Genomic DNA, 17,543 nt, shown 5'->3' with positions numbered 1-17,543 from the left:
GACCATATGTTGGCTGTCGTTGACGAGCAAATGCGGCCAGATCTAGGGAAAAGGCCATATCGGTGCACGACTGGCAAGATCTAGTCGGTCATGCACCGATACAGCCACCCTCCGGCGGTGGTGGTCGGTTGTCCATATTTTTTGGGTAGGTTGGGGGTATTTTTGTTAACTTTTAATGTTTTATTATAGGGGTGTTTAGTAAATAAATAAATATATGAGATATTTTTATTAATTTTCAAATCTTACATCGTAATATCCGCCCAATTCAACTTTTTTTAACTTTTTTCACAAAACTTTTCAAAAAAGTGTAAAAAAGTTAGCCAAACGGAACCACAATTTCAGTTTTTGAAACATTTGTCCTTAAAAAAAGTGGAATCACACAGACTAAAAAGAATCAACTCTGAAATTTCATGATGTGGTATTGATTGCTTGTGGCAACTGGAACTTTTCATTTGCATGCATGGAAGCCAAATGTCCAGCAGAAATTTCATATCTGTCACGACAAACTTCCACGTGACTCCAGCAAAAATCCAAAATTTTGAATCACTATCCATATCCATCTGCCTCTATCTCTCTTTATATAAAGAAGATCAACTTCAAACAAACCACTTTTTGATTCAGAAAACTGATACTGATCATCAATGGAGACGACGAGTACAGCCGCTGCAGAGACGTCGGCAGCGATAATGCAACCAGAGGAGAAGAAGAAACTGAAGGTGATGGTGGGAATTGACGATAGTGAAGAGAGCTTTTACGCACTGAAATGGAGTCTCGATAATCTTTATTGTATAGCTCCGGAAGCGAGCCAGGATGGCTCCGATGGCTGCAAACTCACTCTGGTTCATGTTCAACATCCTTTTCAGCACTTCGTCTTCCCCGCTGGTCCTGGTGGTGCAAGTGAGTAATTAATAACAGCACGAATATTCTCAAGTATGGACATAAAATTTGAATCCACGAAAAATTAAAACTTGCTAGGACCCTAAGAAGCTAGTTTTCTAGATTTTAACTTTGATTTTGTTGATTTTCTATTATGTTCAACTGAAAAAAAAAAAATATTTTGTTGAGCTAAAGAAAATTACAATGTATTGCTAAGAAAATGTGTAAATCGGTAGAGGAAGAGCCTGAACTTTCCACCTGGTGGTAGTGAATTTTTTTCCACTTCAGTCGCCAACTATATTAGCAACCGACCATCTCTAGTAATACATCCATCTTTAGTAATACATCTAAAAGTCTTTATTATCTTACCCAGTAATACACTAAGAGTCTCTATTGTCCCATCCGGCCATCCAAGGATGGTTAAGTAGATTTCTTCATAAATAAGTAGTATGGTTACTACTTTTGAGACTAAGCTTGCTCGAATAATGATCTATGTCGGTATAGTTTATCGTTGGATTGAAATCTTAACATATGGTGCATATTCTGATCTAATAATGTTACAATCCGATAACATAATCAAACCCTTTAGGAAGGTCCGATTAGACTTTGATTTTGGTTGTTGCAAAGTTTTTGCTTAATATAAGAACTTGTTAGCAGCATTTTATGCAACAACTTCAGTGGTGGAATCTGTGAGGACAGCCCAAGAAGAAAATTCTGCAGCTTTACTCTCTCGCGCACTGCAAATGTGCAAAGATAAGCTGGTAATTAATCAGTTATTTATGCATAAAAACTAAGTATAAATTAGTAGATTCGTTACAAGAACAACAATTTCTAGGTGTTAATTAGTTACATGTAACTTGGTGCAGGTGAAAGCAGAAACTCTGATTCTTAATGGAGATCCAAAGGACATGATTTGTCAAGCTGCAGAACAAATGCACATTGATCTTCTTGTTCTTGGAAGCCGAGGCCTTGGCAAGATTAAAAGGTGACTAATTACATTTGTATTATAAGTAAGTCATTAACATGTAGAGTAATGCTAAGTCCAGAACTCAATCTCACAATTTCTGACGTGATAGCTCACCATTAGTCAGCTCATAAAATGGGTTTCGCCTACTTGTATAGATACCGTCTGCTCATTTGCAAACTAACTAATAACGAACTGTCACGATGGGGTTGTAAGAAAAAATGGTGGACTTAGCATTATTGTAAGATGTATGATCAATAATTGGAAGTACACTAATGAGTTAGTCCAAATTGAGCTAAAACATCTTGATCGATTCAATTGCGTAATTGCAGTTGTTAAAAATTTATTTCGTATTTGCAGAGCATTTCTGGGCAGTGTAAGCGACTATTGCGCGCATCATGCCATATGCCCTATCACTATTGTGAAGCCGCCCAAGGAACGAAGCAAGTAGTGGTAATATCTTTAAGGGTTTAAGATATGAAGAAAGGAATATATATAGTTGTGTTTATTTGTGCAATATAGCTATGTGTGAGCTCCATTTCTGTAATAATAGATGGTTCACATCTTGATGATAAAATATTTTATGGGTTAAGATGGTTTAATTTACATCATACTTTTATGCATGTATGAACTCAGTAGCCAGAAAAGAATATCTGATTTCTGGAAAAATGGTACTCAATGTTAACACGTCACTCGACCAATAAAGGACATCAACAATATCACTTGACGGGTAAAGGTCAAATTATCACCCATGGGTAGCCTGACGATAAGGGTGAACCAAGTGGGTTGTGCATGGTTTCAACCCACAGTCTCATGATTGATTCTCTGCTGGACGAGAAGATAATACTTTTGTCCATGATTTACCTAAGAGGTCATGATAATGGATGGTTATAGGATAACTTCCCTTGGATTAGTTGAGGTTTAGGGCCCTGAATTAGTCGAGGTTAGTCAAAGTGCTCGTAAACTGATCCAGTTAATAAAAGAAATAAAACATTATATACGTTTTTCACATGTAAGACCAAATTAAATCCAAATATAGTAGACTCGGACAAAAATGTAACATCCATAACTAATGCAATGTAAGCATCTTACACCCACAAAACATAATCATTTCATCTAAAAGCTCAAGCTTAAGTTATCGAGTTAGGAGTAAACGGGTCAAATTGGAGCTCCTTAATTTGGAACTCCTTAATTTATCAAAAAACCTGAAAAGGTGTTTGAAACAGTCGTGCTATGGAATTATTTATCATATATTAAACCTTCCATTGGCTGAGGTCCCTCCACTATATCCGAATGCGGCACAAGCATCTCCTACTCGTCTTGCTACAAAATCAAAACCCTAGATATCCATCATCATTGATTCACAAACCTAATTTCCTCAAAATTCAACTCAGTGTGAACCAAAATAAACCCTAGCGAATCACGAAATCAGCTAAAACAATAGAAATAATATAAAATATATATTCAAATTCAATAAATATTCAAGTGCAGATATAGAAGCAGAAAGATGCTTACATCTAACGGTGGAGGAGTCATCATAGTCATGGGTGGAACAATGCGAACCGTCAGATCGCGAAATCTGAAAGTCGAATAAATAAACAAATAAAAAGAGAAAGTGAAAATTACAGAGAATAGCACTAACACAACACTCCCGAAAGAACTGGCTTAGAGAGAAGGGAAGAGAACAACGAGAAAGCGAGAGATTTTGTTGCACGAAGGATGTACTCGGTATTTTTTAAAGCCCCGAGTGTTGTTTGGGGAACCGAGCTGGACCGATTAGCAAATGGGAATGTGCCACGTAAAACTGTGAGATAGGTTGGAGTATGAGCTCATGACGTGGTGGCTCCTCGGAGTCACATGCGTGACACATCTTGTTCTTTTCCTAGTACGAACTCAGTTACCTTTTATTTTTATTTTTTTTTATTTATTATATTGTCCAGATTATTAATTTAGGAGATAATTTTTTTAATTTATATATATTATTATATTATATATATATATATTATATAATATATATTAATTTTTCGGTTTAGATCAAAGTTTTAATTCTATGTTTATCAAATTGTGTCTAATTTTTAAACGGTTAGGTGATTTAACAAACTCTTATCTGCATTGAAATATATTATTTAGTTTTAGATAAATAAATATTTTAATAAAAATTTATAAATTTTTTAAAAGACTTCTAATAAAGTTTGAAATGATCTATTTCATGTTCTTAAAATTTAAACAATAAATACAAAATTGCATATTAAAATTTTAATCTAATATTCTAATGAATTGTTTAAACTTCTAAATGAAATATTAATAAATAATAGATGGGGTATCAACAGCTTCACTATTTTTGTATACATATTTAATCTACAATTAATTAATATAAAATGATTATTTATATTCTTAATATATTAAAAAATAAGTTGTTTAATTATTTATCACAAGAGTCTTCTATCTTTAGATATTACACTTTAATTAATATTTATCTTGTTATATTATTATTTTCCTTTGTGGCATTGCTCATCTAGCACGCATTTTGGGTTCCATTTCCAATGATGTATAATAATATAAAAATATTTATTTTATTAAAATGAAAAGTAATAATTTGTAGTTACATTGTTTACAAGAGATTCAAATATATGATTAAAGCGAAGTGAAGATACCGTAGGGTTCGTTTGGTTACATTTTGGGAATACTACTTTTAGTATTCCCAAAAAAGTTAAACAGTAAAATACCCAAAAACTTACAATATTATTCAATAGTATTCAATTTTTTTTAAACCCCCTAAATATGTTAATTTAATTAAATACCCTTTAATATTTTTTAAAAAATTACAAAAACACCCCAATAATCCACATTTACCAGATTCTGGCAACCACTGTTGATAAATGGCCAGAATCTAGTAAGATGGCGCACTACCGGCTGAATCTGGCCGGTAGTGTGCCGATCTAGCCTTTTCCGGCCAGATCCACGATGGATCTAGTTGGAAAAGGCCAGATCTAAGGCCAAAGTTGACGGCCAGATCTTTGGCCGTAACCAGTCGGTAATGACGGCCAATAAATGATCGTCGTTGATGGTCAACGACGACCGTTTGTTGGCTGTCGTTGAATAGCAAATACGGCTAGATCTGGTGGTCAATGGCCAGATCTAGTCGTAGATCTGGCCTTTGCCGGCCAGATCCACCATGGATCTGGCTGAAAAAGGCCATATCGGCACACGACTGGTAAGATCCAGCCAGTCATGAGCCGATACGGCAACTCCAGTCACCCTCCGACGATGGTGGCCGGCTGTCCGTATTTGAGGGTGGGTTGGGGGTGTTTTTGTTAACTTTTCATGTTTATTATAGGGGGTATTTTGTAAAAAAAAAACATAGGGGGTATTTTATTAATTTATAAATCCTACATCGTAATACACGCACAATTCAACTTTTTTTTAACTTTTTTCAAAAAATTTTACCCAAAAACACAAAATTGTGAACCAAACGGAGCCGTAAATAGACATACGGTTTCAAATTCGATTCTCCATCTAAGTATCTGCGATTTAAATGGGAGATCGTGCAGGGAGTTGCTGCACTAGTCTCTCCCGATGATTAATCAACATATGTGTAAGCTGGTCTAAATACTTTGGTTACAAAATTAAAAAAAAAAAAAATTAGGTGAAGTTGAAAAGTGATGTTATAATTTTTGAATTATATATATAACATAAACAATATTAAAAGAAAAAAATTTAGAGTAAGAAAATAAAAATTATTTAAATGGACAATATCCAATCTTGGCCCAGCCAGCCCATTTGAAAAAGGTTCTGGTTTTTTTCTTTTATCTCTTATCTTTTTATTAAAATCTGCTCCTTAAGAGCAATATAATGAGTTTTATATTATTAAAACACTAGACATAGAATCTGCATGTTGAACGGATATGTTTATTCAATGTTTTTGAAATAAATTTATTCTAACAAAATAAACTAATTAGATTAAGACATAATAATTATTACATTATACAAATTTTAAAGTTAATATAAATATTATATATGTACAAAGTTGTGTTAAGATAAGATTAATAATTGTATCTGTATAATTATTAATATTAATTATAGGTAAATGTCATTAAATCATTTATCTAACTTGAGAAGATTACCTGAATATTAAATGGTCTAATTATATTTTCAGGATCATTACCTTGTACAATTGATATTATTTTAGCAGATGTGTCTTTAATATTCGATGTCAGTATTTCGGAGTAAATCGTGTATAATATTTAAAATCACCTGAATATTATCAAGATCAACTATTTAAACTTAAAATTTATACTGACCTTCCGTAATTTCTGTAACTTATATTCATTTTCAAGTTGCATTGCGTGGGTATGTCTATTTTTTTTTTAACATTATTATTGATTTTTTTTTGTGTTTTAAATATATATTTTCTATATTAAAGTTCATTTTATATTGAATTGATAATTAAAAAATCAATAAATAAAATATCCACAAATTGAACTCAAAGTCTATATCATCTTGATTCTTCTCAAATATATTACCATTTGAAATCCACAACCAAAGTTTAAAACTTTGTCAAGAAAAGCAAAAAAAATTGCAGGATAATCTACTAGGTATTACTGATAAGTCTATAAATTAATCAGAGAAAGAGAAACGTTGTTGAAAAATGTGAACTTTTAAGCAAAAGACTTACACAGCCAAAGAAAAAACTGATTTTAATTGTTAAGAAGAGAAAATGACTTATATTGAAAAAGCCATGAAGATAAAGGTCCTATGATACAATTTTATTTGCTGCAATTATAATTGACCACCACCCAAAAAAAAAAAAAAAAAAAACATTTGATGATAACATCCTAAAGAAAGACGATAATTGTGAAACCCATAAAGCCCACAAATCAAACTACAAAATCAATCCAAAAATCAATCAAAAGAGATAGAATAAATACAGTTAAAATTACATATCAACATTTATTTTCCTTTGTTATCACTAAATTGAATTGGTTTTATGTGTGTGATGATAAGATGAATGGTTCAGTCGTAGGTCTATAGTTATCCAAATTCATCTTATAATATATCAAACTAAAGCTCCATCTTTCTAGTTTCCAAACATTCAAACCGCTCATCAATTTAATTTTTATTGGGTAAGTTATGGCCAATTAACTACTAATTATTTAGCAAGAATTGAGAAATAAGGGAAACTAAAATGTGTGTGATTATAAAAAGAATTGTTTAGTAATGGGGCTAAAGTTATCTAAATTAAGTATATAATATACCAAATTAAAGCTGTGTATATCTAGTTTCTAAATATTTAAACCTTTTATCAATTAGAGTTTTATTGAGCAAGTTATGATCAATTTACTACTGATTGTTCAGTGGAAACCGAAATGTGTGTGATGATAAAAGGAATGATTCAGCAGTGGGGCTACAGTTACCAAACTTAAGGGTATATTATATCAAATTAAGCTCTATCTATCTAGTTTCTAAAGATTTAAACCTCTCATCAATTGGATTTTTATTGAGAAAGTTATGGTCAATTTACTATTGACTATTAAGCGAAAACTGAAATGTATGTGATGATAAAAGAAATTATTCGACAGTGGGGTCACATTTATCCAAATTAAGCATATAATATATCAAATTAAAACACTGTCTGTCTAGTTTCTAAATATTCAAACCTCTCATCAATTGGAGTTTTATTGAGCAAGTATGTGATGATAAAAGAAATTATTCGACAGTGGGGCTACATTTATCCAAATTAAGCATATAATAGATCAAAGTAAAGCACTGTCTGTCTAGTTTCTAAATATTCAAACCTCTCATCAATTGGAGTTTTATTGAGCAAGTTATGGTCAATTTACTACTGATTGTTCAGTGGAAACCTAAATGTGTGTGATGATAAAATGAATGATTTATTAAAGCTATATGGTTCAACATCAAACATCAGTTGATATTTGTTAAATAAATGAAATTAGTTATATTCAATAACAACCTCTTTTCATGATAAATGTATGTAACATAAAAAAAATAAATAAAAAAATATGGAACAATTACAATTAAAACTACATATCAATATTTGTTTTCCTTTAAAAATAATAATAATGGTTCGGCATATTATAACTGGTTTACTAAAGCTACATGGTTCGACAACAAACATCAGATGATATTTGTGATACAAATAAAATTTGTTATATTCAGCAACAACCTATTTTCGATATATGTATGTAACATAAAAAAATATCAACAAAAAGAGTTAGAACAAATACAATTAAAACTACATATCAATATTAATTTTCCTTTGTAATCACTAAAATTGAATTGGTTTTATGTGTGTGATGATAAAATGAATGGTTTGACTGCAGATCTATAGTTATCCAAATTAATCATATAATATATTAAATTAAAGCTCTATCTTTCTAGTTTCTAAATATTCAAACCGCTCATCAATTGGATTTTTATTGAGTAAGTTATGACCAATTTACTACTAATTGTTTAGTGGAAATCAAAAAACAGGGGAAACTGAAATATGTGTAATAATAAAAGAAATGGTTCGGAAGTGGGGCTAAATTTATCCAAATTAAGCGTATAATATATCAAATTAAAGACCTATCTGTCTAATTTCTAAATATTCAAACCTCTCATCAATTGGAGTTTTATTTGAGCAAGTTATGGTCAATTTACTACTGACTATTCAGTGGAAACCAAAATGTGTGATGATAAAAGGAATGGTTCGGCAGTGGGGCTACAATTATCCAAATTAAGCATGTAATATAAAAATTAAAGCCATGTACGTCTAGTTTCTAAGATTCAAACCTCTCATCAATTGGAGTTTTATTGAGCAAGTTATGGTCAATTTACTACTGACTATTCAGTGGAAACCAAAATGTGTATGATGATAAAATGATTGGTTCGGAAGTGGGGCTACAGTTATCCAAATTAAGCGTATAATATACCAAATTAAATCTCTTTCTGTCTAGTTTATAAAGATTCAAACCTCTCCTCAATTGGAGTTTTATTGAGTAAGTTATGATCAATTTACTACTGACTATTTAGTGGAAACCAAAATATATATGATGATAAAAGGAATGGTTTGGCAGTGGGGCTACATTTATCAAAATTAAGCATTTAATAAAAAAAAATAAATAAATATATAAATTCCAAAGATTCAAACTATTCATCCATTGGATTTTTATTGAGCAAGTTATGGTCAATTTACTACCAATTATTCAGTGGAAGTTGAAATGTGTGTGATGATGAAAAGAATGGTTCGGCAGTGGGGCTACAGTTATCCAAATTAAGCATATAATATATCAAATTAAAGCACTGTCTGTCTAGTTTCTAAAGATTCAATTCTCTCATCAATTTAATTTTTATTGAGTAAGTTATGGTGAATTTACTACTGGTTGTTTAGTGGAAACCGAAATGCGTGTGTTAAATAAATGAAATTAGTTATATTCAACAATTTTCATGATATATGTATGTAACAAAAAGAGATATAAAAAAAAAAAAAAAAAAAAGATAGAACAATTACGATTAAAACTACATATCAATATTTGTTTTCCTTTAAGGATAATAATAATGGTTCGACATATTATAAATGGTTTACTAAAGCTACATGGTTCGACAACAAACATCAGATGATATTTGTCATACAAATCCTGTTTTTGATATATGTATGTAAGATAAAAAAATATCAATAAAAAGAGATAGAACAAATACAATTAAAACTACATATCAATATTTGTTTTCCTTTATCATCACTAAAATTGAATTGGTTTTATGTGTATGATGATAAAATAAATTGTTCGGTCGTAGATCTATAGTTATCCAAATCCATGGTATAATATATCAAATTAAAGGTCGATCTTTCTAGTTTCCAAAGATTCAAACCGCTCATCAATTGAATTTTTATTGAGTAAGTTATGGCCAATTTACTATTGATTATTCAGCGAAAATCGAGAAATAGGGAAAACTGAAATATGTGTGATGATAAAAGGAATGGTTCGGCAGTGGGGCTACAGTTATTTAATTAAGCGTATAATATACCAAATTAAAGCCCTGTATGTCTTGTTTCTAAAGATTCAAACATCTCATCAATTGAAGTTTTACTGAGCAAGTTATGTATAGTCAATTTCCTACTAAGTGTTAGTGGAAATCGAAATTTGTGTAATGATAAAAAGAATGGTTTGGCAGTGGGGCTATGTAACACCTCCTCTCTACTACTATTCTTATAATACATACTATGTAAATTATAGATAATACATAGCGTATGAAAGATAGTGGGCTCAAATTTTTCTTTACTCATAAAATATAATTCTTTACAAATACAAAATACTATGTATTAAAAACTTTCTACTTAATACAAAATATTATAACTGGTGGATAGTAGTGCCAATACTCTCCGCTCCTTGACGTCCATCCGACCGCTGCTCCTAATTCCTGCAAAACAGGGAAGAACAGTGGGGTGAGCACAATAATACTCAGTAAGTAAATCCTCTAATACCTGTCCCCACAACTCACTTTGATTCTTTCCTTACTTTACTGTTCTTCTATTTCTAATTCTCACTGTTTTTCTCTTTCTTTCTAGTACTTTTATTCTCCTTTAACTCTGTTCTGCTCTTTTTATTCTTCTTCCTTGTGTTCTTATTCTCTTTTCTCCTTCTCTTATTCTTACTCACCATGAAGGAAAATCATGGTTCTCTCTTATTCTCATCATACTCACCATGAAGGAAAATCATGGTTCTCTCTTATTCTCATCATACTCACCATGAAGGAAAATCATGGTTCTCTCTTATTCTCATCATACTCACCATGAAGGAAAATCATGGTTCTCTTTCTTATTCTCATCATACTCACCATGAAGGAAAATCATGGTGCATGCCTGTATAAGCTATACATGCAATTAATACAAAAGAACTGCATATTTCTTTCTTCTACTCTCTATTCTTACTAGCTCAAACTCTCTCATTCTTTCTCATACTCTCTCTTTCTATCTCATTCTTTCTCAAGCTTTCTAATTCTTTAATTCTCTCTATTATCTCATTCTCATTTCTCATAATTCATTTCTACTAACTCGCTCTTTGAATGTCACGGCGCCATCTTACCGGAGGCACGGCCGGGACTTCTCCCATTCTATGTGACTTCTACTGATTCTCTTTTTGTCTCTCTTTCTCATAACTCTTTTCTGTTAACTTTCTGTTGTAGGTTATGGCCTCATCTTACCGGAGACACGACTGGGTACTCATCCCACTCTTCGTAACCCTACTCATTGTCTCTCTTTATTCTTTCTCATGTTTGCTCATTCTTCCTCACTTGCATGTCACGGCCTCATCTTACTGGAGGCACGTCTGGGTTCTCATCCGACTCTTCGTGACTTCTACTCATTCTCTGCCGATCGGACTCGGTCATGCATGGATTCGGAACCCTTGGCCACGTGAGTGTATTCTCTCTCTCTCTGAATGTCACAGCTCCATCTTACTGGAGGCACGGCTGGGGATCACAAAGCACCCACTCTCGTGACTTTACTCATCACTCACGGGTTTCCCATCGCACAACCTACTTTATTATCTTCTGTAGCACTTTTCTCTCTTTTATTCGCTAGTGCTCAATTTCTCTTTCTCTTTACTATTATAGTGTTCTCATTCTCTTTACTCTTAGAGTTGCTATTCTCAACATTCTCTACTCTTTCTCACTCAAACTATTACTCATAGGATAGCTTATACTCAAAATTCTCTACTACTCAAAATTCTCTACTCTTGCTCAAGCTAATATTCATCTCTTCCTCAAGCTAGTACTCATAGTATAGCTTAACTCTTAGAGTCGTCTATTCACAAAGTTCTCTACTCTTTCTTAAGCTACTTCTCAATACACAATTAATGCACATGGATGGCTCATGCTCAATAATGCACTTAGGAAATGCCAATATGCAATGTTGCATCAAAGATAGTCGTTCTGCGCAGGTCACACTCAAAAAGACATAACTTGAGTTATTCACATCGGATTACTACAATTTTTGTCTCGTTTTAAAGCTTAGAGACAGGGCTATAACTTTTATATTTTGGTCTAAACCCAGTTCAATCTGTAAGATGCTCAAAAATCACTCAGAATTTCACAGCTGTGACAGGGCAGTTTGGTAACATGTTTTCACTTAGGCATTTCATCAAACAACTCATGTACATACAAAAACTCTACTATAATTACTACGCTACTTCATTCTCTAGCCATCCAAAATGGGAGAAAACTCCCTCATATAATCATAATCCCTGTCAAGGAAAGCACTTCTAAATAGGTTTACACAACATCTCTCAAACTTCATCTCAATTTCTATTTCTCAATACACATTAAAACACTTCTTATACATGAAGTGTATCCAACAACCACAAAATAGCTACTCATCTCAACTCAAGTTCTCAACAAGTAGACATATACCTCTAGTCAATTTCTCAACAAGCATCATATATACATGCATAAATAAATCCCTACTCAAGAATTTCTTAAACTTTAGCTTGAGTTGGATTTACTTACCTCATACTTGAGTAGTCTCCACTAAAACTCTCTACTCTTGTTGGACTTTAGCTTTCCCTTATTTCCTAAGCATAAACTTAGTAAGAACTTAGCCCTTACATAAATAAAACTCATATCTAGAGTAGAGATTCTTACCTCTTCTTGCTTAGGATCAATTCTTTGTCAAATTCCAACTCAAAACTCTCAAAAATCCCTTGGAAGATTGAGTGAGGAATTGAGAGAAAATGAGGGATGAAGAGGCGGTAGAAATGGGTGAAATGAAGGGGTTTAGAGAACTAAACTCTTATTAGCTCATATAATATACACTCTTTCCCATTTTGCCCTTACTCTTTCTTGAAATTTCCACCTTTATCCTTTAATTCTTTACAAACTCACCCCCATTTTACACTATTCTCCATGAAATTTCCTTGCATTTTACTCCCCACGACATTGTAAATGCAGATCCGACGTCGCCGCGGCGAAGCTTTTTCCTTGCCCCAGCGAAGGCTGCAACTCCAAAATCCGCCAAGTCTTGATCAATTCCAGGGTAAACACTCAACCAAACCCAAAACATAAACTCATTTATGAGCAATTCAGTAACCCTTTAGGCCATACCATAAACAATTGCTACGTATCTCAAGTGGGGCGTTACAGGCTACAATTATCCAAATTAAGCGTATATATATCAAATTAAAATCTATCTGTCTAGTTTCTAAAGATTCAAACCTCTTATCAATTGGAGTTTTATTGAGCAAGTTGTGGCCAATTTACTAATGACTATTCAGTGGAAACCAAAATGTGTGTGATGATAAAATGAATGGTTTGGAAGTGTGGCTACAATTATCCAAATTAAGCATATAATATATCAATTTAAATCTCTGCCTGTCTAGTTTCTAAAGATGCAACCTCTCATTAATTGGATTTTTATTGAGCAAGTTATGGTCAATTTACTACTAACTGTTCAGTGAAAGCCGAAATGTATGTGATGATGAAAGGAATGGTTCGTAAGTGGGGCTACAATTATCCAAATTAAGCATATAATATATCAAATTAAAGCATTGTCTGTCTAGTTTCTAAATATTCAATCCTTACATCAATTGGATTTTTATTGAGCAAATTATGGTCAATTTACTATTAATTATTTAGTGGAAACCAAAATACGTGTGATGATAAAATAAATGATTTACTTGACCCAGATTTAAGAGATTATTATATTAGGACTGATAAGAAATATTTTAAATAACACCTATTAATTGGAAAACAGAATCAACCAAAATTAATTCATTTAACATATATACTCATACATTAGCAGGACATAAACAATTAGTCATTCATATACCAAATTAAAATACACGAATGTTTTTATGGAAAACATATTTAACACAAATGAACAGTTTCTACTAATATAGGTCATATGACACATACTCACAGTTCAGCTGACAACAGGATCATCCTCGATTTAATCTTAGTAAAGTACATAAACATTTCCTTGAAAACAAACATAACAAAATTTAATTGATCTTTATGTTAAGATTGTTAAGGAACAATTATTCATTCATATAACAACTATTACCTGAAAATGAAATCAACAAAAGTTAATTAATCTTCGTATTAAAATTGTTAAGGAATACAGTTACCATTCGATAGGACTAACAAAATTAATCATTCAAATAGATTGACCGAACAAAACCAATCATTCAACCAAATAATAATTGTTAATATAGTTAGGAGATATACTTACAATTTCGTATTAAAATAGTTAGAAGATATACTTACAGTTCAGAAGAACGAATCAAAATAACAACTCATTTGACAATGTCAATCGGACATTATTTCTTTATTCCATGCCAATTCATGAATCTTTGACATGTAAACAACAACAAAAACATAAATAAATAAAAAAAATCATCGATTAACAAAATCATGAAGAATAGACGTATTATTGATACAAACTAACATGACCTATAAACAATTAACAAAATACCAAACGTATTATTAACACCAACTAACATATTGCGATAATACACAACTGAACATAAGCCATTTTATAACCCTTTATTTAGACCTTTCGAATGCTAACACAATTAAATACGAATTGAATACGAAGAAATGTTTGCAATGTTAATACAATGCACCAATATAATTATTAATAAACGAGTATGTTTTTACTACCAATGCAATGCATCTATGTAATCCAATCTTTATGTCTATTTATTTAGACTTTGGAATACCAATGCATAATTAATATTGTATACATCATCACCAATAAAATTCAACCACATGACAATCACAAATCCAAGATATCATTATAGTTAGATCTTTAGAATACCAATGCAATGCATCTACATAATTAGTATTATTATTAATCATTAATACAACCAATGCAATGCACCTATGTAATCCAATCTTTATGTATATTTATTTAGACTTTGGAATACCAATGCAACAATTAGTATTGTCTATATCATCATCAATAAAATTCAACCACATGGCAATTATAAATCCAATGTGTCATTATGGTTAGACCTTTAAAATGCTAATACAATGCACATATTATTATTATTATTAATTATTAATGTAGATCCCTTTTTTTAATTAATTAATAATTATAGATGGAGCAATAAATGTCAATTCAATGTGCCAAGACAAAATATGTTATGTGTCGATCAACCCATATGAGTATTCAGTTTTATATATATATATATATTGAGATTTGGATATTTCTAGTTCTTTGAATAAAATAAAAACTTTTATAAAATTCAAATGTAGACACAACTTTATTCCACTTTTTGACAAACAAATACATCCTTTTTCTTTTTCCCTTTTTTTTTTTTTAATTAAAAAGGTAGAAAAGTTAGGTAAAGAATAACTATACGTTTATATATTAACTTAATAATATTCTTTTTATTATTATAATAATATGAGAAATGATATCAACTCCCGCATAAAATACAAAAAGATAATATATTAATAATATGCACCCTTTATTACGTTTTGGATGTAGGGCTATACAAGGGATTGGATTATGTTTTCTTCATTAATCCCCTAAGCAATGATACAATTACAAAAAACCGTTTAAAGTTTCTAAAGTAACAAAAATTCCCCTACCGCTTGTTTGTGCTACGTATAAATTTATTATCTCCCATTCATTTTTATATTTAACATAATTTGCCATTGTCTAAATTTAACATTTATGTGTTCGTGTACTCTCGTACCTTAGCCTCTTTCTTAAGGTATACCTAATCAGTTATCTTTATACTATGTTTAAATGTAGTTAGAGCATCTCCAAATGACTCTTTATATGACCTAAACTCTTTATTATAAAGAGTCTATCCATAAAAACAAGAGTCCAACATACTCTTTATCTTTCAAATATAAATTACAGAGTGAGTTTGGCTCTCCACATTTAGAGAGTCAAATTTCACTCTCTATCCTAATTTTAATTAATAAACTACAAGTTCATATATATTTTATTTATTAATTCTCTCTCTCATTAAGTCTCTTTCTTAAAAATAAAAAGCATCTTTATTAAATTTAAAGAGTCTATTGGATTTGAATAAAAAATGTATTCTTTATATTTAAAAATTAACGAAGATGCTTTTTATTTATATGAAAAATGCTCTTCAAAATAAAAAGCATCATTAGAGATGCTCTTAATAATTATTAAATTTAATATTCACACAGCAAACATGCACTAACTTATGATAACGTTGATATGAAAAAAAACCTACAATGCCATAAAAATATCATGTTATCGTTCTTAGCACAACTCAATGAATAGTAATAGTATCATAGACTTTTTCATTATATACCATTGCATTTTTACTATTGTATTAACTACGATGCAATCAAAACCTTTTATCCCCTTAAAATCCAAACGTATAAATCAATTTTCATATTTGTTTTATTTGCAGTACTGTTGATACGATAACAAATATAATACCATATATTTTCTCATTTGCAAAAAGAGTAATGCTATATATGAAAAAGTTAGGTTTGTATCCCAACTTATGTGGTAGCTAATTTGATAGGTTAATTCACTAAATCCGTCGTCATATAATTAAGAAGATATCATGAAATCAACTTCCACAAAAAAATGGGTATGAGATGCATAATTGTTGCAAAAGGGATATGATCATCCGGAGTAACTTTAAGAAACTCACAATTCGAAAGGACATTTTTGAGAAATGAAAATTGGAGGACACTTTTTTTTTCTTTCATAAACTCACAATTATAGGACACTTCACAACTCTTTACTTTTGCCTTAAACTTTATTTGGTGAAATGACTTAAATGCCCATCTATACTATGTCTATACTACATAATTTTATTACTAATTTCTTGAAAAATTCATTTTTATATCAATGTTTAGTAAAATTTTAATAACTTTAAAAGAGGATATGTTTGATATTTTAATATAAATTTAATAGTGGATTAACCTTTTATTGAGTCAAAGGACTAATATAAGGAGTAAACGACATATTGCCACCCAAGGTTTGACGAAATCCTAAGTTAGTGTCATAGGTTTCATTTATTCCAAATTGCCACCCTTAAAATAACAGTGTTATGAATTTTTAGGATTTAGAGGGTGCAATTACCATAATGCCCTTAACCCTAAATTAATAAATTATGTTTTAACCCCTAAATTAATAGAATTATAAACTTACCATTTTATTTTCAAATTATATCAAAAACACCCTCGATCACTACACACCCTCGTCGGAAACAGCTCGATCTAGGCTATTTCCAACGACGTCGAACCCCCTAGTCACCTCCATCACCTTCCCCATAGTCCATTGTCCAAAACCCCTCTGGTTCCCGACTCATTTGCCCCTCCAATCGTCGGCGCCGTTAGGCTTAGGGTTTCGGTGTTCTTCACCGGATTTCGGTCGATTTCGGGGACGAAAATCCAATTGGACACCACCAATGCAACCACCGTCTCCAAATCTATAAAACTCCTATGTCCCCATCAACTGTTTCGTCGTCATTCGCTGGCCGAGAGTTCGTGTTCATCGGCCGTTTTTCGATGAAGTGGTGGATGACAAACGGTGAGCTGCCGTGGCTGGAAAGGTTAAGGGTTTTGTAGGGAAGGATGCGAGGAGTCAAATGGTGGTGACAAGGGTGATTTTGGGTGAAAGAATCGCTGGAAAAAGAGCGAAAAACATCGGGAACGCCGGCTACTAATGTGCACCGGAGGACTGTTACAGGCAGTGGTCTGCTAA

General features: G+C 31.7%; 1 protein-coding gene across 1 annotated transcript; it reads left to right on the top strand.

The window, feature by feature from the left end:
* Positions 1 to 641: 641 nt before the first annotated feature.
* On the top strand, positions 642 to 2,291 carry LOC116130959 (universal stress protein A-like protein). Its single transcript, XM_031416633.1, has 4 exons — positions 642 to 897; positions 1,531 to 1,637; positions 1,743 to 1,861; positions 2,201 to 2,291. The coding sequence occupies exons 1-4, from the start codon at positions 642 to 644 to the stop codon at positions 2,289 to 2,291; spliced, it is 573 nt and encodes a 190-aa protein (XP_031272493.1).
* Positions 2,292 to 17,543: the final 15,252 nt, after the last annotated feature.

The sequence above is a fragment of the Pistacia vera genome, unplaced genomic scaffold (genome assembly GCF_008641045.1).
Source record: "Pistacia vera cultivar Batoury unplaced genomic scaffold, PisVer_v2 Contig227, whole genome shotgun sequence".
Classification (NCBI taxonomy): domain Eukaryota; kingdom Viridiplantae; phylum Streptophyta; class Magnoliopsida; order Sapindales; family Anacardiaceae; genus Pistacia; species Pistacia vera.
Note: the sequence above shows the minus strand (reverse complement) of the source record. Positions and strands in the feature narration are given on the sequence as shown.

Excerpts from the sequence above, each read along its gene's own strand:
- LOC116130959 (XM_031416633.1), top strand. The coding sequence starts at position 642 with ATGGAGACGACGAGTACAGCCGCTGCAGAGACGTCGGCAGCGATAATG. Across the intron at positions 898-1,530 it reads CGCTGGTCCTGGTGGTGCAA|CAGCATTTTATGCAACAACT; the intron begins GTGAGTAATTAA and ends AGAACTTGTTAG. Across the intron at positions 1,638-1,742 it reads AAATGTGCAAAGATAAGCTG|GTGAAAGCAGAAACTCTGAT; the intron begins GTAATTAATCAG and ends AACTTGGTGCAG.